Source organism: Podarcis raffonei, chromosome 8, assembly GCF_027172205.1.
Source record: "Podarcis raffonei isolate rPodRaf1 chromosome 8, rPodRaf1.pri, whole genome shotgun sequence".
Lineage (NCBI taxonomy): Eukaryota > Metazoa > Chordata > Lepidosauria > Squamata > Lacertidae > Podarcis > Podarcis raffonei.
Genome location: NC_070609.1, coordinates 3,016,250 through 3,042,926, shown reverse-complemented (window position 1 = coordinate 3,042,926; position 26,677 = coordinate 3,016,250). Strand labels below are relative to the sequence as shown.

General features: G+C 47.9%; 1 protein-coding gene across 1 annotated transcript in view; it reads left to right on the top strand.

The window, feature by feature from the left end:
* Positions 1-26,240, top strand: part of LOC128418204 (leucine-rich repeat and fibronectin type III domain-containing protein 1-like protein) — a 68,792-nt gene extending 42,552 nt beyond the window's left edge. Inside the window, exons 3-6 of the mRNA XM_053397662.1 lie at positions 8,957-9,567; positions 15,825-15,946; positions 23,891-24,052; positions 25,950-26,240. Coding sequence (XP_053253637.1) covers positions 8,957-9,567; positions 15,825-15,892 — 679 coding nt within the window. The 3' untranslated portion in view covers positions 15,893-15,946; positions 23,891-24,052; positions 25,950-26,240. The remainder of the gene's footprint in view (positions 1-8,956; positions 9,568-15,824; positions 15,947-23,890; positions 24,053-25,949) is intronic.
* Positions 26,241-26,677: the final 437 nt, after the last annotated feature.

The window sequence follows — 26,677 nt, the reverse complement described above, 5'->3', positions numbered from 1 at the left end:
AGCGAGTCAATGGCCCATCTACAGTGGTACCTCGGGTTAAGTACTTAATTCGTTCTGGAGGTCCGTTCTTAACCTGAAACTGTTCTTAACCTGAAGCACCACTTTTGCTAATGGGGCCCCCTCCTGCTGCCACGCCGCCGGAGCACGATTTCTGTTCTCATCCTAAAGCAAAGTTCTTAACCAGAGGTACTATTTCTGGGTTAGCGGAGTCTGTAACCTGAAGCGTCTGTAACCTGAAGCGTATGTAACCCAAAGTACCACTGTAGTGGGAAACCCTTATACCAGATTTGAACACAAGTGCCTTCTCTGTGGGAATGTTCAGGGATGCAGGAGAGGATATATTGTTTGATTATAGCCTTTCCAACTTGTGTAAACAAGTTCACAATTTAGCAGAGTAACATTCCCCTTTTTAAACTCACAGCGGATGCGTTTGCTCAGGCTCACCAAAGCTGTTCTGGTATTTCCCCCTTATACCCTCATAAAAGATAAGACACGACACAGTCTTCTATAAAAGTAAAAAAAGAGTTTACTCACTCACATTCTGTTCACAGTCGGATCCCAGAAGGCAGACTTAGCTTAAAAAAGTAACATACACCGGGAAACTATCTCATAAGGAGACAGTCCCTTTGTCCTCTCTGGGCTGGAGGCCAAGAGAGCATCTTTGGCTAAGCAGATGTTGCTTCTTCAATGCATGTAGTCAAAGAGAGAGAGATGGCTGCCCTGCCCTGTGCTTTTGTCATTACCTGCACAGGTGAGGCCACGCCCACCTCTAGTCACATGCAGAGGAAGTCTGTCCCAGCCCAGAAGGAAACAGGAAGCTTACCTGCTGGTTGGACAAGCATTCCTCCCCATGTGTAAACATGTTCCCTCTAGGAAGGTTGTACTTGACTGCTCTCATGTTTCACATCCCACACTCTCCTCTTCGGTTTCCAGCAACTCGTGTTCAGAAGCATAGCTGCCTCCTCTATGAACATGTCTAATTCTCTTCTAAAGCTATCCAGGTCGGTGGCCATCACTGCCTCCTGTGGCAATGAGTTCCATAGTTCGTGCTCTGTGAAGATTTCCTTTGTACTACCTGAATATCCTGAATATTTCAGCATTCAGCTTCATTGCGCCTCCTCTAGAGGAGAGAGGGAGAAAAACACCTCTCTTTCTCTGCTCCAGCCATGATTTAATAAACTTCCATCTTGTCGCCCCTTTCTCCTTTTATCTAAACTAAAAAGTCCCAAATACTACAACTGTTCTTCACAGAGGAATCGCTCCACTCCCTCCATCATTTTGGTCGCCCTTTTCTGAAACTTTCCCAACTCTAGAATATCCTTTCTGAGGGGAGGCGACCAGAATTATGTGCAAAGTTCTCCAAATGCAGTCGCACTGGAGATTTGTAGTATAATAATAATAATAATAATAATAATAATAATAATAATAATAATAATAATTTTTATTTATACCCTGCCCTTCTGGTTCAAAAACCGGGCTCAGAGCAGCTAACAACAAATTTATTGTAAAAGCAGCATAAAATACAGTATAAAAACATGAATAACAATAAAATTCAAAGTTCAGAAATCAATTTAGGGGAAATCCATCTAATAAGCATTAGATAATCACCAGGGCTAGCTGGCTGAATTAGTCATTATGTTATTGGCAGTTTTATTTCCAATTTCTGTTCTAATGACCCCCAGCATGGAGTGATTTCAGGTAGCATTCGCTGAACTTCAGACGGCGGCGTTGGGATTGATCTACCCTGCGTTGAAATTATCGGTCCCTCGTCACCCTTAAAACCCGAAACTGGTTGCTTCTGATGTGTGTGAGGACGAAAACAACTTCTCCCCAGAGCGTCCCACCCCCTCTGTCTGTGTGAGTCACCTGTCTGGATGTGCCGCCTGACAGGAACAGTGACTCAGTCAGAGACCCAACAGGTGGCTCATTCCGTCTCCTTTGAGAGTGATGGAGCGATTCCGTGACGCCGACAACTCAGCCGTTTCTCAGCTGGATATGCCTGGAATGGAAAAAAATAGCCCCTTTTCCTCCCTCGCTCGTGACACCAGAACTCCTGGATTTTACGTTGCAAGATTCAGGTCAGAGAAAAGGAAGGTTAACGTTTAGTTAACCTGCGGAACTCTCTGCCACAGGATGGCCAGCAAATATGGGTAGCTTTAACGAGAGTTGGACAAATACATGGAGGCAGAGGTGCCGGGTTGTCCCCAAGATTGGGGGGCCAGCGGATGTTAAACGGATCAGGACCACAATACCTCAAGGACCTCCTCTTTCCATATGAACCTACCCGGACCCTGAGATCATCTTCCTTTTTTTCCCCTTCCAAAAATTTTATTAATTTTCCAAATTTATAGCAAACATATCAACAAATATAAAAAGAAAACATCAAAAAACAAACGAACGAACATAGATCCTGACTGTAATAATTCCTCTTTTGTTAACATTGTTAGGTGACTTCCTCAAATTCCCCTGGCTGAGTTTCCATATATATCATTGTAGCAGTTTTCCAAAACTATTTTCACATAAAATTTACATAGTCAATTAACATCTTTCTTTCTTTTCATTTTAACTTTAAACACATTATTCTATAACATCCCATATTTAAATCCTAGGCCAATCTGATACTTGCAAGCAATTCTGTTTAGATTATCTTAGCATATTTAGATAAATAGTCTTTAATTTTCTTCCATTCCTCCTGGTACTCATCCTCCTTCTGGTCGCGGACTCTTCCGGTCAGGTCGGCTAGCTCCCAAAAGTCCATCATCTTCATCTGCCATTCCTCCACTGTTGGTACGTCTTGTAATTTCCAATTTTTGGCCAACAAAATTCTAGCTGCCGTTGTGGCATACAAAAACAATCTGACATCTTTCTTGGGCAATTCCAAACCTGTTATTCCAAGTAGAAAGGCTTCTGGTTTCTTGATAAATGTATATTTCAACATTTTTTTCAATTCATTATAAATCTTTCCCCAGAAGTCTTTCACCTTCTTTTTCTTTGCATTTCCAACATAGATTATCACTTTTATGGTAGATCTTTGCTAGTTTTACAGAGGTTAAGTACCATCTATACATCATTTTCATAACGTTTTCCTTTAACACCATACATGCAGTGAACTTGACCCCTCCTGGCATCCTGATACCTGAGTGCCAGACAGGTAGCCATTCCAGAAATAACAATCCCAGATGAAGACAAAAGGATGTTGTAATGGTTCTAGGGGTTGCTCGTGCGTAAGCCGGTGCCAACACCTGGCTGGGTTGCCTGAGTGAACCTTTCCTGTCCGGACAGCCACTCTCTCGTGGCTGTCTCAGTCGCTGGCAGAATCCGTCAGTGGGCGTTTCTTAAATTTCTTCCAACATAGAAGTTCTTTCACACCCAGTCTCCTCCTACTCTCCCTGCGCGGAAGCCTTCTGCACAAGGAGGGCGTAGGCGGCGGAGGACAGGATCACACTTCAAAACGACCTTGACAGATTAGAGAACTGGGCCAAAACAAACAAGTTGAATTTTAACAGGGAGAAATGTAAAGTATTGCACTTGGGCAAAAAAAATGAGAGGCACAAATACAAGATGGGTGACACCTGGCTTGAGAGCACTACATGTGAAAAGGATCTAGGAGTCTTGGTTGACCACAAACTTGACATGAGCCAACAGTGTGACGCGGCAGCTAAAAAAGCCAATGCAATTCTGGGCTGCATCAATAGGAGTATAGCATCTAGATCAAGGGAAGTAATAGTGGCACTGTATTCTGCTCTGGTCAGACCTCACCTGGAGTACTGTGTCCAGTTCTGGGCACCACAGTTCAAGAAGGACACTGACAAACTGGAACGTGTCCAGAGGAGGGCAACCAAAATGGTCAAAGGCCTGGAAACGATGCCTTATGAGGAACGGCTAAGGGAGCTGGGCATGTTTAGCCTGGAGAAGAGGAGGTTAAGGGGTGATATGATAGCCATGTTCAAATATATAAAAGGATGTCACATAGAGGAGGGAGAAAGGTTGTTTTCTGCTGCTCCAGAGAAGCGGACACGGAGCAATGGATCCAAACTGCAGGAAAGAAGATTCCACCTAAACATTAGGAAGAACTTCCTGACAGTAAGAGCTGTTCGACAGTGGAATTTGCTGCCAAGGAGTGTGGTGGAGTCTCCTGCTTTGGAGGTCTTTAAGCAGAGGCTTGACAACCATATGTCAGGAGTGCTCTGATGGTGTTTCCTGCTTGGCAGGGGGTTGGACTCGATGGCCCTTGTGGTCTCTTCCAACTCTATGATTCTCTATGATTCTCTATGATTCTATGATTCCCCCCGCTGGTCCCCGGCAAGGAGTCATGTGGCTCCCTCTCAGATTCCCCCATCTGCCCCCCTTCTCCACCGGAGCTGAGCTGATTCCCTTCCCCAGAAGATGGGCTGCCTCTCCCAATCCCGGGACGCTCTCTGGGATCCCTCTGGAGCTCGCTCTCTCCCTCCGGCACTGATGGCAGTTCCCTGACAGATGTGATTCACTTGGCTGGGAAACAGGGAAATGTAAATATCTCTTTTGTTACACTTGATGGGTGTTTGGTGGAGGGCAAGGGGAACCATGGGGCAGGGTCCAGGATGCTCAGATTCCTGCCACCAGACCTCCCCTTTCATGATGTAACTGTGATGTAGTTTGGGGGGTGTAACATGGGGGTTAGGTAACGGTAAAGGGACCCCTGACCATTAGGTCCAGTTGTGACCAACTCCGGGGTTGCGGCGCTCATCTCACTTTATTGGCCGAGGGAGCCGGCGTACAGCTTCTGGGTCATGTGGCCAGCAGGACTAAGCCGCTTCTGGCAAACCAGAGCAGTGCTTGGAAACGCCATTTACCTTCCTGCCAGAGCAGTACCTATTTATCTACTTGCACTTTGACGTGCTTTCGAACTGCTAGGTTGGCAGGAGCAGGGACCGAGCAACAGGAGCTCACCCCGTCATTGCGGGGATTCGAACCGCCGACCTTCTGATCGGCAGGGCCGAGGCTCTGTGGTTTAACCCACAGCGCCACCCAGCTAATAAAAGTTTGGGTTCTCTCTTGTTTGGGGCTTCCACCTTGTTCCACCTTGTGGCAGGTGGGAGTCCTGTCGCGACAGTCTTCAATCAAGACCAAGCCTACTGGCTGCTGTTTTGCTCTGGTATTCCTGGCTGGTGTCCTTGTTTTTTTGTCCAAGGGAGCTCTCAGGTTTCTCCATTAACAATTGAGAGGAACAGGGGACTCGACCTTAGAGCATGCCACTCTGTTGTTCCAGTAGCGACTGCAGGAACTGAGAGAGAATTGCCTAGGATTTCAGACCAGGAGCTAGAGGCTGCCAGCGGGGACTGGACCCGGGGCGTTCTAGATGCAAGGCAGGTGCGCTCTCCCACCCATCCCGCCTTTGCCCAGACTTTCGTGGAATATTCCACCTCGCCTCCCTGCACCGTCCTCCTCTTCTGTTTTTCCTTCTTCCTGCACGCATCCCCCCTCCAAGCTGCTGAGTTGCTCTTCTTATTTGCAAGGAGGCAGAGAGGCTGTCAGAACCTGTCCCCTGGGTAGCCATGCCCCCCCTCCCCCCCCTCTCCCCGCGCCCTGGCAGATGGCCCAGAACTAGCCTGTCTGCCTGCCTGGCCGGAAAGAAACGGCTAATGTTAAGTGACCTACTTACGATGCGGAACGCAGCCATGTTGCCTGCGTGCCTCTCCAAATCCCGCTTGCAGGCGTGGGAACGCAGAACTCCGGAGGCTGTGTTGATGCGAGGCGGTGGGGAGGAATGGGGGAGACCCGGTCGCCCGGCCTCAGAAAAGGGCATTGTGGAGTTGGAAAATGTCCAGGGAGATGTCATTTCTCTCCTCTTTGTGAAGTGAGACACCAATGCGGGCATCCAGGCAGGAGAGTGAAAAGGGAACTCTCCCTTTGAGCAGGGTACAATGGATTTGTGGATCTCTTTGCCACAAGATGGGACGTGGGTGGCGCTGTGGGTTTAACCACAGAGCCTAGGGCTTGCCGATCAGAAGGTCGGCGGTTCGAATCCCCACGACGGGGTGAGCTCCCGTTGCTCGGTCCCAGCTCCTGCCAACCTAGCAGTTTGAAAGCACGTCAAAGTGCAAGTAGATAAATAGGTACCGCTCCGGCAGGAAGGTAAATGGCGTTTCCAAGCACTGCTCTGGTTTGCCAGAAGCGACTTAGTCATGCTGGGCACATGACCCAGAAGCTGTACGCCGGCTCCCTCGGCCAATAAAGCGAGATGAGCGCCGCAACCCCAGAGTTGGTCACAACTGGACCTAATGGTCAGGGGTCCCTTTACCCTTTACCTGCCACAAGATGCATGAGGCCTCAGTCCAGTATACCTGAAGGAGCATCTCCACCCCCATTGTTCAGCCCGGACACTGAGATCCAGCGCCGAGGGCCTTCTGGCGGTTCCCTCATTGCGAAAAGTGAGGTTACAGGGAACCAGACATAGGGCCTTCTCGGTGGTGGCGCCTGCCCTGTGGAACGCCCTCCCACCAGATGTCAAAGCAATAAACAACTATTTTACTTTTAAAAGTCATCTGAAGGCAGCCCTCTTTAGGGAAGTTTTTAATGTTTGATGCTGTACTGTTTTTAATATTCATTTGGAAGCCGCCCAGAGTGGCTGGGGAAACCCAGCCAGATGGGCGGGGTATAAATAATAAATTATTATTATATAATAACAATAAAAATTTTATTTATACCCCGCCTTCCCCAGCCAAGACCTGGCTCAGGGCGGCTAACAACCGATATAAAAACAAATTGATTGAAATACAACTTGGAAAACCAGATTAAAATATAACTTTAAAACATTAAAACTTAGAGAGACGTTGATGGCTCTAGCTTGTCTCACCCCCGGTACAGGTTCATGAAGGGGTGTCTAAACTGATCGAGGGTTATGGAGAAACGTAGCACTTGGGAATTCTGTAGCTAAGAGAAAAAGCGTCTTCTTCTGCGATCCCTTGTAGCTGAGCAAGATTGTCTTCCATAAACACGGTTTTAACAGTGTGTCTGTAAGTGGCTGTGGAGGCCGATTCTGGGTCCACACGTCCTTCCACAGTGGGGACATTGGTTTCCTGGCGGGAGTTGATCATAGTGAGGGTTTGCCAAGCGTGCCTTCCTCTTAGGGCAGGCACGGCCAAACTTGGCCCTCCAAATATATAACAATATACTGAGATTTCTCTGAATCTCAGGACTTAACCCCCACCCCACCCCTGGAGTCCCATTTTAAACATTTAAAACCGCATCTTTTTCCAAACTCTTAACTTTTATATCAATCTATATTATCCATGGTAATTGTTACACTGCAAGTGAAATAAAAATCCTGCCAATGTTTCCATCTGCTTACAGTGGTCTCTTAGAAAAGTTATAAATATTTCCCATTCTTTTGTAAAGTTTTTGTCCTCTTAGTTCCTGAGTTTTCGAGTCAGGCGCTCTTTAACTCTCTCGGCAACCTGCAGAAAAACTTGAATTGCTTTTTGCTCCAATTCAGCATTAAAGAGCAGGTTTTCCTGGGGAAAGTGATGGTGTAACAGCAACAACAAGATAAGAAAGGGTTATTTTGTATGCAATAGCTGCAGCTAGACTTGTATAGTGGTACCTCAGGTTAAGTACTTAATTCGTTCAGGAGGTCCGTACTTAACCTGAAACTGTTCTGAACCTGAAACACCACTTTAGCTAATGGGGCCTCCCGCTGCCGCCGTCGTGTGATTTCTGATCATCCTGAAGCAAAGTTCTTAACCTGAAGCACTATTTCTGGGTTAGCGGAGTCTGTAACCTCAAGCGTATGTAACCTGAAGCGTATATAACCCGAGGTACCACTGTACTTGCAAAGAATTGAAACGGAAACACCATACCCACAAAAGAGGACTGGATTTGTAAATTATCTTAATTTATTGATATGGCGAGACTAACAGCAGCCAAAAGGTACCAGACAAATCAGAAACTGAAGGCAGAATGGAAATGCTATGTAGAGTACATGACTAAACACTGGTCTAAGGACAAAATGGTGGTATGTATGGATTAAGCTTGTAAAGGAAAATAAGAAAAATTTAACTATACAGTCATACCTTGGGTTAAAGTTGCTTCAGGTTGTGTGTTTTCAGGTTGCGGCAACCGGGAAGTAACAGAACGCGTTACTTCCAGGTTTTGCCTTTCGCACATGCGCAGACGCTCAAAATGAGATCACGCGCATGTGCAGAAGTGGCAAATCGCAACACGTGCATGCGCAGACGCAGGTTATGTTCTGCTCATGTTGTGAATGGAGCTCCAGAACGGATCCCTTTCGCAACCAGAGGTACCACTGTATTAAGAACATTTAACGTTAAGATATATAAGATGCAATATACAATAAGAGCTCTAAGTTTAAGAGACTACGAGCTGTGGGAGAGGGATGATGAAGAAGAAGAAGAAGAAGAAGAAGAAGAAGAAGAAGAAGAAGAAGAAGAAGAAGAAGAGGAGGAGGAGGAGGAGGAAGAGAAGTTTGGATTTGATATCCCACTTTATCACTACCCGAAGGAGCCTCAAAGCGGCTCACATTCTCCTTTCCCTTCCTCCCCCACAACAAACACTCTGTGAGGTGAGTGAGGCTGAGAGACTTCAGAGATGTATGACTAGCCCAAGGTCACCCAGCAGCTGCATGTGGAGGAGCGGGGAAGCGAACCCGGTTCCCCAGATTACGAGTCTACCGCTCTTAACCACTACACCACACTGGCTCAGGAGTGGTATTATTTTCTTTTTTCCTCATTTGTGTTTATGTATGTGAGATTGTCAAATGTCTGTTTGTTTGTTTGTCTATTTTTGAAAATAATTTTAATAATAATAATAATAATAATAATAATAATAATAATAATACAACAACAACGCTTGGCCACAAACCAGGAAGGTGCGGACCTGTGCCTAGATGGCGTGGGGTAAAAGGTAAGTTTGGATGAGCCCTGATAACTCCTTTTCTCTCTCTCTCCCCCTATCTCAGAATGATCCCTTCGTCCAGCAAAGCCTTCCTGGTGAAGGACCTGGCCTCCGGGCGGGACTACAACTTGTGTGTTCTGGCGGTCTACAATGACGGGGTGATGTCTCTGACGGCCACCCGCAGCCTGGGCTGCGTGCAGTTCAGCACCCCACAGGACGCCCCCCAGTGCCACTCGCTTCACACCCAGTTTCTGGGGGGCACCATGATCATCATCATCGGGGGCATCATCGTGGCCTCCGTCCTGGTCTTCATCATCATCCTCATGATCCGGTACAAAGTCTACAGCGGGCAGGAGGAGCACAAGAAAGCCAAAGTCAGCAACGTCTACTCGCAGACCAATGGAAACCAGCCCCACGGAGCTGGCCTGCCCTGCTCGGCCTCCAGACCCGAGGGGTGGGGGGTCGCGGACGGCTCGGGGGCCGCCCGGGTGAGGAGGGACTGCAGTGTGGTGGCTTTGGGCAAGGACAGCGAGAAAGGCCCCAGGAGCCACCCCTTAGAGACGGGAGCCGAGGAGGCGCCGTCTCCCCGGAGAAGGAGGTGGTCACGGACTAATGTGGACCTCCATAGCAACCCCTCTGGGCCTGGGGGAGAGGTGTCCAGAGCAGAAGAGCCAGGTAAGCGAGTCGGGAATGTGGAGAGGATATGTTGTTTATTAATATCCTTCCTAACTTGCTCTAGCAAGTTCCTTTACTTAGCAGAGTTTACATTCCCCTTTTCACACGCACAGCAGATAGCTGGTCGCAGGCTCGTGTGAGCCTCTCACTATTATACAATCCAGTCTGTCTCAGATTGAATTGTACGTTTCTGGCAAGTTCCCTCGAATCCCTCTTAAAAGAATAAAGACACCACAGTCTTATTCATATACAATAAAAAGAAAGTTTACTCACAGTGTGATCCCTGAAGGCAGGCTTTAGGCTTAAAGTTTGTTTAGTCGTTTAGTCATGTCCGCCTCTTTGTGGCCCCCTGGACCAGAGCACGCCAGGCACTCCTGTCTTCCACTGCCTCCCGCAGTTTGGTCAAACTCATGCTGGTAGCTTCGAGAACACTGACCAACCATCTCGTCCTCAGTCGTCCCCTTCTCCTTGGGCCCTCCATCTTTCCCAACATCAGGGTCTTTTCCAGGGAGTCTTCTCTTCTCATGAGGTGGCCAAAGTCTTGGAGCCTCAGCTTCAGGATCTGTCCTTCCAGTGAGCACTCAGGGCTGATTTCCTTAGGAATGGATAGGTTTGCCTAAAGTTACAAATGTATAAAAACAGGTTTACCCCATAAGGGAGATGACCAGAGGGACTGCTTGGCTGGCAGCCAGCAGTATATCCCAGGAAGTTCGCAGAACGAAAAGGAGATGGAAAAAAGAGAGAGGGGTGCTGCAAATGTGCAAATGTAGATAGATAAAACTTTATTTGCATTAGCCAATGGCCATAGCAACAGTAAAACATTACAGAATACGCAGAAAAGGGAATTTGGTATAAGAGCACAATTTAAAGTCCTGAATCAGCCGTCAGTTAGTGGCTCTTATTCTGATTGCCCCTGCTATGAACCTAGCAACCTTTGCTGTTATCTGCTCATTTTGATCTGATAGAAGAAAGGAGATTGTGGCAGTGGTTGAGCGCCCTGGGATGGTTCGTATGAGTGGGGTGTTGATCTCGTTCCTTCGTAGGTCTTCGTAGAGAGCGCAAGACAGGAGGAGGTGTGCCGCTGTTTCGGTGCTACTGTCTCCACAGGGGCAAAGATGTTTCTCAGGCGGGATCTTTTGGAATCGACCCTCAAGTACCGCAGGAGAGGGGTGCTGTGTGACTCGTCCTTTTGTTACCTGGACAGGTTAGGTCACGCCCACCTTCTATCACATGCAAAAGGAAGGATGTTCCAGCCAGGAGGAACAGGAAGTTTCGACTGGCTGGACCAAACATCCCTTTGCATGTCCACTCTAGGAAAACAAGGAATGTTGTACTTGTCTGCCTCTCATGGACCACATCCCACAGGGAATAGGGTTGCAATTTCGGGGCAGGCCCTGACATGGCCTTTCCAAGCAAGGACCAGGCAGTAGGGGGTGCGATCTGTACCAGCGGTGACATTAAGGCAGCAAGACGTTCCTCACTGGGTTACTGTCATGGTCTTGTTAGACGTGTAGGGATGTGAATAGGTGCCAGGAAAGGATCTATTTCTTAGATAATTATCCTTCCTTCCTTGCGCTTGTGAGTTCAGCAAGGTGCCTCGCTTTTCAGCTTAAAAGAGAAGCTTGCATAGGATAGTTTTAGCCTTTTTGTCTATGAAACCCAGGATGCTATGTTTGCCATGTGGGAATGTTGCAGATAGTAGGAGAGGATATGTTGATTAAATATTATCCTTCCTCACTCACTACACTGAGCTGGTAGCAGAGTACATTCCCCTGTATATTGCTGGAAGCTAGTTGGTAGATTCGTTTGAATCTCTCTTGTCCAGATTGGATTATTCCTGGTAAATTCCCCTTTATTCCCTCTTAAAAACAATAAGGACACAACCGTCTTCTTTAAAAGTAATGATGAGAAGTTTACTTACATTCAGTTCACAGTATGATCCTGAAGGCAGGCTTTAGCTTGTAGTTACCTCTCCATTCTGAAGGAAATCAGCCCTGAGTGCTCACTGGAAGGACAGATCCTGAAGCTGAGGCTCCAAGACTTTGGCCACCTCATGAGAAGAGAAGACTCCTTGGAAAAGACCCTGATGTTGGGAAAGATGGAGGGCACAAGGAGAAGGGGACGACAGAGGACGAGATGGTTGGATAGTGTTCTCGAAGCTACCAGCATGAGTTTGACCAAACTGCGGGAGGCAGAGGAAGACAGGAGTGCCTGGCGTGCTCTGGTCCAGGGGGTCACGAAGAGTCAAACTAAACGACTAAACAACAACAACACAGAGTGTGAATTTATCCCATATGGGGATTGAGCCCGTGTACTGCTGGCTGAGAGCCAGCAGACAGCAAAAGAACACCTGGAGAAGAAATCAAGAGCTTCAAGAGAAGGCAGATGGCTGTGTGACCAGTCCTTTTATGGGGTCTCCCAGGGTCACACGCCCATCTACCTGGTCACATGCAGGGGGAGGATGCTCCAGAGCAGGTGTGACAGGAAGTCCTCCTGGCTGCAGTAACATCCCCCTGTGTGTCCACTCTGGGCAAACAGGAAACGTTGAACTTGACTGCTACAGTGATGTAACATCCCACATGCCATACACCAAATTCTCCAGACATGTCTGGGATTCTAATGACGGAATTAGCATCGGGGGGGGGGGGGATTTCTGGAAATCAGCAAAACATCCAGGGTTTTTTTTGAAACTTTCCCAAGAAAAGCGCAACAATTTCCCCCCAAAAAGCTGAATAACTTTTTGTGTCCGGATTTTTTTACTTCTTGAAATATGGCAACCCTAAGGCAGCCGTGTAAAAGGTAAAAATGACCTTTGCTCACTCAGAATACTTGTTGGAGAGTAACAGATGCAGCAGCTCATTTCGGGTAAGCTTAAAATGGTAATTCAGTTACAAAGAAATGCTTTAATCTTGCTTAAGATGGAGGCTGGGCCTTAGCATTTGTTCTCACACGCCTGGGTTGATGATTTGGTGAGGAGTAAGAGAAGGATGCGGGTGGCGCTGTGGGTTAAACCACAGAGCCTAGGGCTTGCCGATCAGAAGGTTGGCGGTTCGAATCCCCGCGACGGGGTGAGCTCCTGTTGCTGGGTCCCTGCTCCTGCTAACCTAGTAGTTTGAAAGCATGTCAAAGTGCAAGTAGATAAATAGGTACCCCTCTGGCGGGAAGGTAAACGGTGTTTCCGTGTGCTGCTCTGGTTCGCCAGAAGCGGCTTAGTCCTGCTGGCCACATGACCCTGAAGCTGTACGCCGGCTCCCTCGGCCAGTAAAGCGAGATGAGCGCCGCAACCCCAGAGTCGGCCACGACTGGACCTAATGGTCAGGGGTCCCTTTACCTTTACCTTTAAGAGAAGAAAAGACAGGTAAGAAAATATAGATAGCTATGCCCTCCTCCTGTCAGGGACATTCTCACAGAATTCCCTCTACCAAACTTACAGGAAAAACCTGTGAGCTTCAGCTCCTTCATGTGCCTATCTAGCAAATGTGCATTGTTGGTTTGACTGCATTGTAAATGCCAAAAGGACGCGGGTGGTGCTGTGGTCTAAACCACTGAGCCTCGTGGGCTTGCCAATCAGAAGGTTGGCGGTTCAAATCCGCACAACAGGGTGAGCTCCCATTGCTCGGTCCCTGCTCCTGCCAACCTAGCAGTTTGAAAGCACACCAGTTCAAGTAGATAAATAGGTACTGCTGTGGCGGGAAGATAAACGGTGTTTCCGTGCACTCTGGTTTCCGTCACGGTGTCCCGTTGCGCCAGAAGCGGTTTGGTCCTGTTGGCCACATGACCCGGAAAGCTGTCTGTGGACAAATGCTGGCTCCCTCGGCCTGAAAAGTGAGCTGAGGGCCGCACCCCATAGTCGCCTTGGACTGGACTTAACCGTCCGGGGTTCCTTTACCTTATTGTATACTGTATTTTTCGCTCCATAAAAAACACTTTTTTCTTCCTAAAAAGTAACGGGAAATGTCTGTGCGTCTTATGGAGCAAATGTGTGGTCCCTGGAGCCAAATTGCCCAGGGGCAAAAAGCAGATCGTGCTTTTTTCTTTTTTCTTTTTGAAAGAGGGAAGTGGGTGTTGAAACAAAGCTGCTGATCATTTGCCGATTGGGAAGAGAGATAAGGGACACTAGAGATAAAGGAGGCTGCCTGGGAGGGGGGAGGTAAAGACAGCAAAGGGGGGAAACAGGAAGACTAAAGCAATAAGGAGAGAAATTAGAAGAAAAGGAGGAGCAAAAAACTGCTCCAGCTAAGGAAAAGACATTAAGGCAAACAAGAGGGAAGGGAGTGTTGAAAGGAACAGCTGATCGGCAAGCGATCGGGAGGGAGATAAGGGAGCTAGCGAGGCTGCCTGGGAGGAGGGAGGTAAAAGCCCATGGATCCTCAGGATTTTTACATTGGGTCACCCCAAATTCACCATCAGATCACACAGCATGTCCATGGCTACAGCCTACACCAAAAAAATCACGTACCCACTGTTTCCTGGGGCCGCAATGGTGCAAAAACGTGGTTACAAAGCACGGATCCACATGGATCCTCAGGATTTTTGCATTGGGCTACCCCAAACTCACCGTCATATCACATGTCTGTGGCCACAGCATGAACCACAAAAATCATACATCCACTCTTTCGTTTAGAATATTTTTTTTCTTGTTTTCCCCCTCTTAAAACTGGGTGCGTCTTATGGTCAGGTGCGTCTCATGGAGCGAAAAATACGGTATGTAGATGCCCACAGGATGCAGAGGAATGGTGGGATGAACCAGCTGGGGAACCCCCAAAGGGAGAAGGCTCAGAGCCCGGAGTGGTGGTGGGATGAAAACGAGTGGTAAGAGGGAGAAGATGGCGAGGAGGATGTGTTGGAAGATGAAAGGGCAACAGGACTTGGTGAGCGGGGAGACTCTGTGGCAGAGAGAAGTTCAGAAGCAGAGGCAGACGCAGAGGCTGGAGAGGAGAGAGGCCAAGAGGCAGGGAGGAGTCTGGCTGGGGAAGAGTCAAAGGTTTCTCCCCCTCCGGCTGCAACAAGCTCCCCTCCCCTCTTGTCTCCCAGAACCAGGAGAGGCATGAAAAGGGTGGAGGAGAGGTTGGCTGCACACAGGCGCAGTCTCCGCTTGTTTGGGGAAAGCCCTGGATAGGAGGGGACTTAGATGGCTGTGGAGAGGCTAGGTCTTTCAGTATCGGCAACTGATTTTCATGGAGGAATGAGCTGCTCTGCTCATTAGGCCTGACACTCAACCAAGTCTGTGGATATATATATATATAAATTTATTTTGCTAATAAAGAATTAACTTCATCTTTGAACTATGTGCTTGCTGACTGGCACTCTCTTGTGAGAGGAGAGGACTTGCACTGTCTCTCACACGATTCTTTCTTGGTTCAGGGGGTTGGCAACCAGCAGACTCTGCCCAAAATTTGGCCCTCTCTGAATGGCTCTCTTTCCATGGTCACAAGGCAAGTGGTTTTGAACAGCTGGCTGCAATTGGAGATGTGGAATATGGCTGCTCCCTTTCCATTTACACTTTACTTCTCCTTCCCCCGTTCTTCAGACCTTCAACCTGCAGTGATATTGGGTTTCATTATTATTATTATTTGATGACTGACATGCAATGGCATCCGGAATTTGAGCACCCGACCTCGTGCAAGGTTTTATACGTGAATCCTGCCCAAACTATTCACGAGAGGCCTGCAAATCGAAGCCTCTCAAACATTTGCATTTGTACATTTGCATTTGGGGGGGGGGAATTACGTTCAAAATCCGAACGTTTTTGCTTTTCTGTTGTGATTTTAAATACCTGCTGCTGGCTTGAGCATTTCACAGAACTGACTTTCTAGAAGCAATGCAGTTCTGCTTGTGGAGAAGAGGGAAAGCCACCTGAAAAGTAGGCAGTTTAATGAAAATTGGAGCTGATTGAAATGGTTGCAAAGTGTAGAATTGGGGTGGGGGAGAAAATGGGATGCGATTCTTTGGCCGGGGATGGAAGAAGTGAGAAGGATAGACGAGGGGGAAGAGATCCCCGGGACTTATGGACCAGAAACTTGATGTTTGTGTGGCTTTCTGGCTTGAAGAGCTCTCTTGAATCTTTAACGGCTGTAAGGCAGGCAGAAGTTCATCAGGTGCTGTTTCTTTACCGTGCGAAGGGGGAGAAGCTGCAAGTACGGCATGCCGACCTGCCTGGCACCCATCGGAGGAGCGGGTGCACCCTTCAAAGGGGGGGGGGCACCCAAGGCCTCTTCTCTAACACCCCCCCACCCGGTTGTCTCTGTTCTCTGCAGATCCCCAGCTGATGCCACCTGCTGGCGAGAGGAAGAATGGCGGCGAATGGACGGACGTCAAGATCTGAGCTCCGTTTGGGGGTCCCCAGTGGGAACAAGGCATGGCCAGACCGGAGCCTGAGGTGGGAAGTTCTTTCTCTCTCTTTCCCCACATCCCATCCGCCACTGCAGAGGAATATTGCAGGGCGTAGTTGAACTGCGGAACTCATTGCCACAGGAGACAGCTATAGCCACCAACCTGGGCGGCTTAAAAAGAGGATCAAACAAATCCATGGAGGACGATAGGGCTTATCAAAGCCTAAGCAGGGTGGATTTGATTTAAATCAAATCAATTTAAATCACGTTTTAATTCACTAGTCAGTAAGACTTGATTTAAATCTTTTTTCTTTTTACAGACTCATTCTTGCTGCTATAATCTTAATATTTACAACCAGATGAAGGAACGATAAATTTTCAGAGTAGTTTTTACGGTACTATCAAAAATTACTGATTTGGTTATACAATTTGAAAATACATAGACCAGATAATTATGAAATTATGGTGAGGTTTAATAAGTTCACTGTTTATATTTGGACAACTTTTCTGCTGTACTTTACTGGAAGGAGAAAAACAACCATTTCCTTAATAACAATTTAAACATTTAACAAAAGCAATAGCATTATAGTGTACGCATCCATGTTTGTTAACTGACGTGGTTTAAAAAACACACACCTTAGATTGAGTTTTAGCACACAAGGATAACTTAAAACAAATCCTGATTTCCTCATGAATAGCCTTTGGACTGCAATGGAACTTAAATAGAAAATGATCTTTAGAAAGATTTTTTCCTCCGAAACCATTTTATTTTAAAAATCCATGGTTGTTGTTTTTTTTTAAAAAAATCTGATTAAAATTTAAAAAATCCGATTACATTTTTTTTATTTTTTTTTTTAAAAAACACATTGATTTTTATCCACCCTGCTTGCCAGGACGGCTGTTCTCTGCTTCCATCGTCAGAAGCACCGATGCTTCTGCATCCCTGTTGCCAGAAGCCGCAGGAGGGGAAGAGGGTCTTGTGTTCGAATCCTGTGAGTTTCCCATTGGGACATCTGGTTGGCCACCGTGAGAACAGAAGGCTGGACTAGCTGGGCCTTTGGCCTGCGCTCGCAACCAGACTCTTCATAGTTTCTTATGGAACCTCCAGGTCTCGGCGCAGTCTATCTGGATCCCTTGGTTCTTAGGGGTATTTGGCCACTGTGAGAAGAGGAGGCTGGACTAGCTGAGCCATTCATCTGATCCCATAGTGTAGACTCTTCCTATATGTTCTTACAATGTTCCCCTTGGCTGGGATGGTCTTTTTCTTCCACGAGCGCAAATCCTATTTTTGCTTCCCACATCCATCCATTTTCGCAGCAGCCTGCGCCCCATAAATTTAGCAATCGAAGCCTTATTCCGTCCATCTTCCAAAGGCATTTATTAGGAACAGTCCCATGGTTTTTTCAGAAAATGCCATATTTTTAGTAATGCCATAGAATCACAGAATCGTAGAATTTTGTTCAACCCGATTTGTTGTGGTGAGTTGTATTTGTCCTGCGGAAGGGGGTAAATTCTCTACAGATGAGTTTTTTAATTTTTTAATGGGATGGATGTTCCCCAAGTGCGCAAGGGGTTTGCTATTCTGGGCAACAAAAAACCTGCCTGTGTGTCGTAGTGGTCAGATTGTGGGACTAGGACAGGGGTCAGCAATGTGCGGCCCATGGGCCAGGTGCGGCCCACGAAGACCGTTTTACTAGTCCAAGAGCCGCCCCCGAACCGAGTCGCCTGCTTGGCGAGTCCCCTGCGCACTGCGCTAAACCGCCACAGCGTGGTGTGGGGACTCACCGAGCAGCGCCGGAAATCGCATCTGCGCATGTCCAGACGCCGGAAATCGCTTCTCTGCAGGCGTGATTTTCGCTGTCTGGGCATGCGCAGAAGCAATTTCCGGCACCATCAACATGCGCAGACGCAATTTCCGGCGTTGCGCTGCGCCGGCCCGGCCCACGGACGATCGCCATGGGAGTGATCCAGCCCATGGCCGGTGAATTTTGCCACTCCTGAACTAGGACATGGGTAGGTAAACTAAGGCCCGGGGGCCGGATGCGGCCCAATCGCCTTCTAAATCCGGCCTGTGGACGGTCTAGGAATCAGCGTGTTTTTACATGAGTAGAATGTGTCCTTTTATTTAAAATGCATCTCTGGGTTATTTGTGGGGCATAGGAATTTGTTCTTTTTTTTTTCTTTTCAAAATATAGTCCGCCCCCCCCCCCCGCAAGGGCTGAGGGACAGTAGACCAGCCCCCTGCTGAAAAAGTTTGCTGACCCCTGGACTAGGAGATGGGAGGCCAGGGTTCGAATCCCACCCCCCTCAGACATGAAATTGACCACCTTGGTCCGGCTGATACCTCTCAGTCCAGTCTACCTCGCAGGGGTGTTGTGGGGATAAAATGCGGAGAGGGAGAACCACGTTAAGCCACCTTGAGCTACTCGGAGGAAAAGTTGGGACAGAAATGCAATAAAACAATAATAATAGACAATGCTACTTCTTTCCCTCTCCACCAATTTAATCTGGATGTACCCTTGGCTGGGGGGAAATCCAATAAAGTTCTTTGGAACAACAGCATCCGCAACCCAAATCCTGTTGCCGACATTTCCATTTGCAATATCTCAGCGCTTCTCTTAACAATATCAAGTCCCCTGGAGCCTTCCGAAGTTGAATTTCAGAGTGGGGCATGTCTGTGCATGCAGACTAAAGGATTGTGCAGTCTGCAGCTGCTGATAATGCATTTTGGAATCTTAGAACTGCTGAGTTGGGGGTGTTACCGGAAAAATCCGAGGGCTCCCTTGGACAAAAGTAAAGACACCAACCAGGATAACTTGGAGCAAAACAGCAGGCTGTAGGCTTGGCCTTTATTGAACTGTTGCAACAGGGTGTTCCCCTCACTTGCAAGAGAGAGGAAAGACCCCGAAAAATAGTGTGCAAGGTCTTATAAAAACTTTTTGAAATTCCCCTCCTCTAGGTCAAGCCCACCCCCAGAAACATCATGCATACATCACAGAAAGGAGGGGTTGAGGGAGGAGTTGGTGGTAACCTGAGTGTCTTGTCACCTGGCTGGTTCCTCCTTTCCCCCTCCCCATGAGTCACTTCCAGGAGACAAAGGGGAGTTTGCAGTTTCCTGCCCCCAGAGGGAAGATCTGATCATTGTCCTTTGTTTCAGTCCATGCTGAATCCACTCCCATATGCAAGTTCTTTGTGATCTTGATTGTCTTCTGTCTGGGATCATCAGGGTTGGCATAGCAACTGGGCAGGGCTCCTGTGGATGTGCTGAGACGGTGAAGGGATTATGGCTGACCAGGACCAAGCCACCCCCCTTTGATAGTTCTTGTCATATGGAGTAAAATAAAATGGAACAGTGCAAATCCGATGTATGGTTGAGTTTCTATGAATTTATAACAGAAATGTGGCGTATGTAGTGTGTGAGTGTGAGTGTGTGTGAAGTTTGTACAAACAGAATGATTGGGGTGGGGGGGTTCCTGCTACAGGGGGGACTCCGAGGGTCATCTAGTCCACACACACACACACCCCGCGACGCAGGAATCAGAGCTAAATAATCCCTGGCAGTCGGACACCAAAACTCTTGTTTAAAAATCTCCGGTGAAGGAGAGCCTGCCGCTTTCCGAGGGTGTTTGACCGTCGAACGGCTGGCAGAAAGTATTCCTATAGCGTAGCCAGAATCTCCTTTCTCATCATTTGAATCCATTGGTTCAGGTCCGTTTTCCATGTGACAGTCCTTCGGATATTTTAAGATAGAGGGACATGGGTGGCGCTGTGGTCTAAACCACTGAGCCTCTTGGGCAGGGGTCAGCAAACTTTTTCAGCAGGGGGCCAGTCCACTATCCCTCCGACCTTGCTGGGGGCCGGACTATATTTTGAAAAGAAAAAAAAGAACAAATTCCTATGCCCCACAAATAACCCAGAGATGAATTTTAAATAAAAGGACACATTCTACTCATGTAAAAACACGCTGATTCCTAGACCGTCCACAGGCCGGATTTAGAAGGCGATTGGGCCGCATCCGGCCCCCGGGCCTTAGTTTGCTTACCCCTGATTTATAGGGTCTCCCCACCTCCACCCCCCCACTTTCCTCCCTCTAAAATATGCTTTTGTAATAATAATAATAATAATAATAATAATAATAATAAAATAATAATAATAATAATAATAATAATAATAATAATAATAATAATTTATTATTTATACCCCGCCCATCTTGGGATGCGGGTGGCGCTGTGGGTAAAAGCCTCAGCGCCTAGGGCTTGCTGATCGAAAGGTCGGCGGTTCAAATCCCCGCTGCGGGGTGCGCTCCCATTGTTCGGTCCCAGCACCTGCCAACCTAGCAGTTCGAAAGCACCCCCAGGTGCAAGTAGATAAATAGGGACCGCTTACTGGTGGGAAGGTAAACGGCGTTTCCGTGTGTGGCTCTGGCTCGCCAGATGCAGCTTTGTCACGCTGGCCACGTGACCTGGAAGTGTCTCCGGACAGCGCTGGCCCCCGGCCTCTTGAGTGAGATGGGCGCACAACCCTAGAGTCTGTCAAGACTGGCCCGTACGGGCAGGGGTACCTTTACCTTTACCTTTACTCTGAGTGGCTCCCAATCAAGTGTTAAAAACAATACAGCATTAAATATTAAAAACTTCCCTAAACAGGGCTGCCTTCAGGTGTCTTTTAAAAAGAAGATAGCTGCTTATTTCCTTCACATCTGCTGGGAGGGCGTTCCACAGGGCGGGTGCCACCACCGAGAAGGCCCTCTGCCTGGTTCCCTGTAACCTCACTTCTCACAGGGAGGGAACCACCAGAAGGTCCTCGGAGCTGGACCTCAGTGTCTGGGCTGGACGATGGGGTGGAGATGCTCCTTCAGGTATACTGGACTGAGGCTGTTAAGGGCTTTAAAGGTCAGCACCAACACTTTGAATTGTGCTCGGAAACGTACTGGGAGCCAATGCAGGTCTTTCAGGACCGGTGTTATATGGTCTCAGTGGCTGCTCCCAGTCACCAGTCTAGCTGCCGCATTCTGGATTAATTGCAGTTTCCGGGTCACCTTCAAAGGTAGCCCCACGTAGAGCACATTGCAGTAGTCCAAGCAGGAGATAACTAGAGCATGCACCACTCTGGCGAGACAGTCTGCGGTCACGTAGGATCTCATCCTGCGTACCAGATGGAGCTGGGAGACAGCTGCCCTGGACACAGAATTAACCTGCGCCTCCATGGACAGCTGTGAGTCCAAAATGACTCCCAGGCTGCGCACCTGGTCCTTCAGGGGCACAGTTACCCCATTCAGAACCAGGGAGTCCCCCACACCCGCCCGCCCCCTGTCCCCCCAAAACAGTACTTCTGTCTTGTCAGGATTCAACCTCAATCTGTTAGCCGCCATCCATCCATTGTACTTCTGCAAGCATCAGAGTTTCTTTTCCCCAAGCAGGCTGATCCCCCCCCCCCCCGCATTGTGGGTTGGTGACATCATTTTGTCCACATGAAGAAGAGTACGTGGAGAATTGCGCTCGCTGCTCATATATATATGAGTTTCAGTGCCCAGACCAAGCCTGCTCTTGGCTTCTAAATCAATAGCGGACAGGCTATTGCAGGGTAATTGAATATAGCAGGCATGGAAAAGGTTTCTGAATTCACTGAGGGATGGAAGACCAGGGCTGGTTTCAAGCCTGCCTCCAGACAGCTCTTTTCCTTCTCCTGCCTTTGGGCCTTTAAAAGAAAAAGGAAAAAAGTATTTTTTATTAAATCTTACCCATATAACCCAAATAACAGAGAAGAGAGCCTCGTGAGAGAAGAACGCGTTAAAAGCTAAACTGCATTGGGGCTGGCTGGCTTAAACTTTACGGCATGTATGACAATAAAGGAAAATGTCATGAAGATGTTTTATAGGTGGTATATAACACCTATAAAATTATCGAAAATGTATAAGGTTTGTAATAAGTGCTGGAAATGCAAAGACAAGGAGGGCTCCTTTTACCACATGTGGTGGGAGTGTAGAAAAGTGAAAGAATTCTGGGAAAAAATATATATTGAACTTAAGAAGATCTTAAAATATACGTTTACAAAGAAACCAGAAATCTTTCTGTTAGGGATATTAGGGAATGAGATAAAAAAGAAGGATTGCAAATTTGTGTACCATGCAGTTACAGCAGCAAGGGTAATGCTAGCCCAGAAATGGAAACAGCAGGAAATACCAACGGTGGATGAATGGAGAGCAAAGTTATTAGATTACGCGGAGTTGGATAAATTGACAGGAAAGATTAGATACTTAAGAGACCAAAAGTTCATTAAGGAATGGGGAAAATATGTAGATTACCTGGAACATATAAGTGAGGGACAAACAACGTTAATGGGATTTAAAGAAGCATTGTGAAAGACTAAGAGTTATTGTCTAAAGGGAATAGAAAAGAGAGAGATATATAATGTCAATACAAGCCAGGAAATGCGTAACTCTAATTATTACCACGAATGATTTACGGACAAGCTGAAGGAAGTCTCAAAAGAGACGGTAATGTAAAATCTTTGATGTGAAATATTTAATGTGTGTTTTTTCTTTTCTTTCTTTTCTTTCATTTTCTGTTTATTTTCCTTATTTGAAGTAAATGAATAAAAATTTATATGGCAAAAAAAATAAAAAAATAAAAATAAACTGGATTGGGGCTGGCATGGGCTGGCCATGCTTTTAAAGCATATCATTTTACCTTCCAAGAACCCTGGGAATTCTATTTTTGTTAAGGGTGGGAATCCTAGCGCTGTGGGGGGTAAACTGGAGTTCCCAGAATCCTTTGGGGGGAAACGATTTTTTAAAAATATATTCCATGGTTTTTCAAAGATTTGATTTAAGCAAATCAAACACATTACAGAACGGTAGAATTCTACGAGCTGTCAGGAAATCTTCAGACGTGGTTCCTGCATGATGGGGGGTTGGTCTAGATGACATTTGGGTGTCCCGTCCGACTCTACATTTCTAAGGCAAACTCTGGGCATGTGCCACGTTCCTTTTCCTAACTGAGGAGTAACAGACTGAGGTCGAATCCTGACAAGACAGAAGTACTGTTTTTGGGGGACAGGGGGCGGGCGGGTGTGGAGGACTCCCTGGTCCTGAATGGGACAACTGTGCCCCTGAAGGACCAAGTGCGCAGCCTGGGGGTCATTTTGGACTCACAGCTGTCCATGGAGGCGCAGGTCAGTTCTATGTCCAGGGCATCTGTCTCCCAGCTCCATCTGGTACGCAGGATGAGACCCTCCCTGCCCACAGACTGTCTGGCCAGAGTGGTGCATGCTCTGGTTATCTCCCGCTTGGACTACTGCAATGCGCTCTACGTGGGGCTACCTTTGAAGGGGACCTGGAAACCACAACTAATCCAGAATGCAGCAGCTAGACTGGGGACTGGGAGCGGCTGCCAAGACCACATAACACCGGTCTTGAAAGATCTGCATTGGCTCCCAGTACGTTTCCAAGCACAATTCAAAGTGTTGGTGCTGACCTTTAAAGCCCTAAATGGCCTCGGTCCAGTATACCTGAAGGAGCGTCTCCACCCCCATCGTTCTACCCGGACACTGAGGTCCAGCTCCGAGAGCCTTCTGGCGGTTCCCTCCCTGTGAGAAGTGAGGTTACAGGGAACCAGACAGAGGGCCTTCTCGGTGGTGGCACCCACCCTGTGGAACACCCTCCCACCAGATGTCAAAGAGAAAAACAACTATCAGACTTTTAGAAGACATCTGAAGGCAGCCCTGTTTAGGGAAGCTTTTAATGTTTGATGTATTACTGTATTTTAATATTTGGTTGGAAGCTGCCCAGAGTGGCTGGGGAAGCCCAGCCAGATGGGCGGGGTATAAATAATAAATTATGATGATGATGATGATGATGATGATGATGATGATGATGATGATGATGGAGCCAGTTCTGGAGTTCTGGGCAAGTGGCTTTCAAGGAACGGTCTCCCAGGGGGACTTAAACCACCCCACTCTCAGACAAGCGCTCTCTCTTTTTCTTTCCTCAGATCGGAGCTGGGACTTGCAGCTCACCCCTCCTGCGCGTCCCTCCAACCTCCCGGCCTCTCGCCAGGCAGCGAATCAGCAGCAGGAGCAAAGTCCTGCCTTCGTGGACCGGATTGGGGGCTGAGCTGGGGCTGCCAGGGGGGGCCACGCAAAGAGGCTGGGAGGTGAGTTCGGGTCCCGTTTTCGAAATGCGACACATCGGTTTGCCTGGGTTCTCTGTGATTCTGCAGCCGTGCAACACAGAAGGGTAATTTGGGTGCCGAGTGCGAAGCCTGCCCCGAACGCAATGCCCCTGGAGTTCCTTCACCCCATGGCATTGTGGGTAGAAGGCCCGGGGGCCGCTTTGACCATTCTGTCGGCCATCTTGTGCTACGTGGCATGTTTCTTTTCCCACAATGCCTCGGGGCAAGTGCCAGCTGGGGCTGGTGGTAGCCCAAAATAATATGGAGGGCAATGTTCTGGTCGCCTCATCTCAAAAAGGATATTGTGGAGTTGGCAAAGGTTCAGAGAAGGGTGACCGAAACAAAAAAAGGGAGTGAAACGGCTCCCTTACGAAGAAACTTGCTTTTTATCTTTTTAATGGTTTCATTGCATGGTTTTGTGGGATGTGAAACACAAGAGCAGTCAAGTACAACCTTCCTAGAGTGAACATGTTTACACATGGGGAGGAATGTTTGTCCAGCCAGCAGGTAAACCTCCTGTTTCCTTCTGGGCTGGGACAGACTTCCTCTGCATGTGACTAGAGGTGGGCGTGGCCTCACCTGTGCAGGTAACGACAAAAGCACAGGGCAGGGCAGCCATCCAGAGCAAGGAAAACCTAAAACCTGTGGGAATGTTCCGGAATGCAGGAGAGGATATATTGTTTGATTATAGCCTTTCCAACTTGTGTTAACAAGTTCACAATTTAGCAGAGTACCATCCCCCCTTTTAAACTCACAGCGGATGCGTTTGCTCAGGCTCGCTAAAGCCTCTATAATAACTGTTCTGGTATTTTCCCCTTATTCCCTCATAAAAGATAAGACACGGCACAGTCTTCTATATAAGTATAAAAAGAGTTTACTCACTCACATTCTGTTCACAGTCGGATCCCAGAAGGCAGACTTAGCTTAGAAAAGTAACATGCACCTGGAAACTATCTCCTAAGGAGACAGTCCCTTTGTCCTCTCTGGGCTGGAGGCCAAGAGAGCATCTTTGGCTAAGCAGATGTTGCTTCTTCGATGCATGTAGTCAAAAAGAGAGGCCACGCCCATGTCTAGTCACATGCAGAGGACAAACTGGCTGGACAAACATTCCTCCCCATGTGTAAACATGTTCCCTCTAGGAAGGTTGTACTTGACTGCTCTTGAGTTTCACATCCCACACTCTCCTCTTCGGTTTCCAGCAACTCGTGTTCAGAAGCATAGCTGCCTCCTCTATGAACATGTCTAATTCTCTTCTAAAGCTATCCAGGTCAGTGGCCATCACTGCCTCATGTGGCAGTGAGTTCCATAGTTCGTGCTCCGTGAAGAATTCCGTTGTGCTACCTGTCCTGCATATTTCAGCATTCAGCTTCATTGCACCTCCTCTATAGGAGAGAGGGAGAGCCCAGATTCTTATAGGGGAAGATTTTCACATTGTCTCCCAAAAATTGCTTTCCGTGACTTTTGCCCGCATTGTTCTGCCCGGACACTGTGGACCAGCACCGAGGGCCTTCTGGCGGTTCCCTCGCTATGAGAAGCCAAGTTACAGGGAACCAAGCAGAGGGCCTTCTCAGTGGTGACACCCTCCCTGTGGAACACCCTCCCACCAGGTGTCAAAGAGAAAAAATAACTACCAAAGTTTTAGAAGACATCTGATGGCAGCCCGGTTTAGGGAAGCTTTTAATGTTTAATAGGTCATTGTATTTTAGTGTTCTGTTGGAAGCCGCCCAGAGTGGCTGGGGAAACCCAGCCAGATGGGCGGGGTATAAATAATAAATTATTATTATTATTATTATTATTATTATTATTATTATTATTATTATTATTATTTCAGAGCATCACGGGATCTAAAGGCCTTTTCCTATTTTCTCCCCCTCCCCAGGTTGAATTTCCGGACTGCACATCACTCCTCCGTTCTCTCTCCCATCACAATGGTGCTGCCCATCACACCATCACAATTTGAGGGGTGGGGCCAGCAGCCCCTGCCCCAGACCCTCATTCACGCCTCCCGCGGGGTGGGAGAGTTGGGCTCCACGCCTGCCGAGGTCTCACCCATGTGCTGTTTCTACTGGATTCTCATTCGTGGACCCCCGCTTTTCTTTTCTACGAAGCTCGCTCCCGTTTTTCTAAACTGTGTTCCGCAATTTTCTAATAAACAGAGTTGGAAACCAGCGACGGACGGGGTGGCACCGGGAAGCTCCCTAAAAAGGGGTGTCTGTCTGTGTCTGTGTGGCTTCTTTCCATAGCTGTCAACCGTCCCTTATTTGGTGGGAAAGTCCCTTATCCCAGTGCCGTGTCCCGCTGCTGTCCCTTATTGATGGATGTCCCTTAAATTTCCTGGGTTTCAAAGGAAGCAGCTCCTCTCCCTCCCTCCCTGCCGGCCAGGGAGGAGGGAGGCTCCAACTGTGTTGCTTGGCTGCGTTGCTCACCCAATAAGGAGTCTAAGAACGACTGGGGGTGGAGCTTGCATGCCTTGTGCCCATCAAATCGGCCGCGTTGCCTGGGGACTCGCCTTTGCTCAGCGCTTCCCAGCGGAGAGGTGACGGTGGTTTTCCTTGCCGCATCCCCTTTGCCGGGTTGCTGCGCTGTGGGAACCACCGCTTGAGGCTT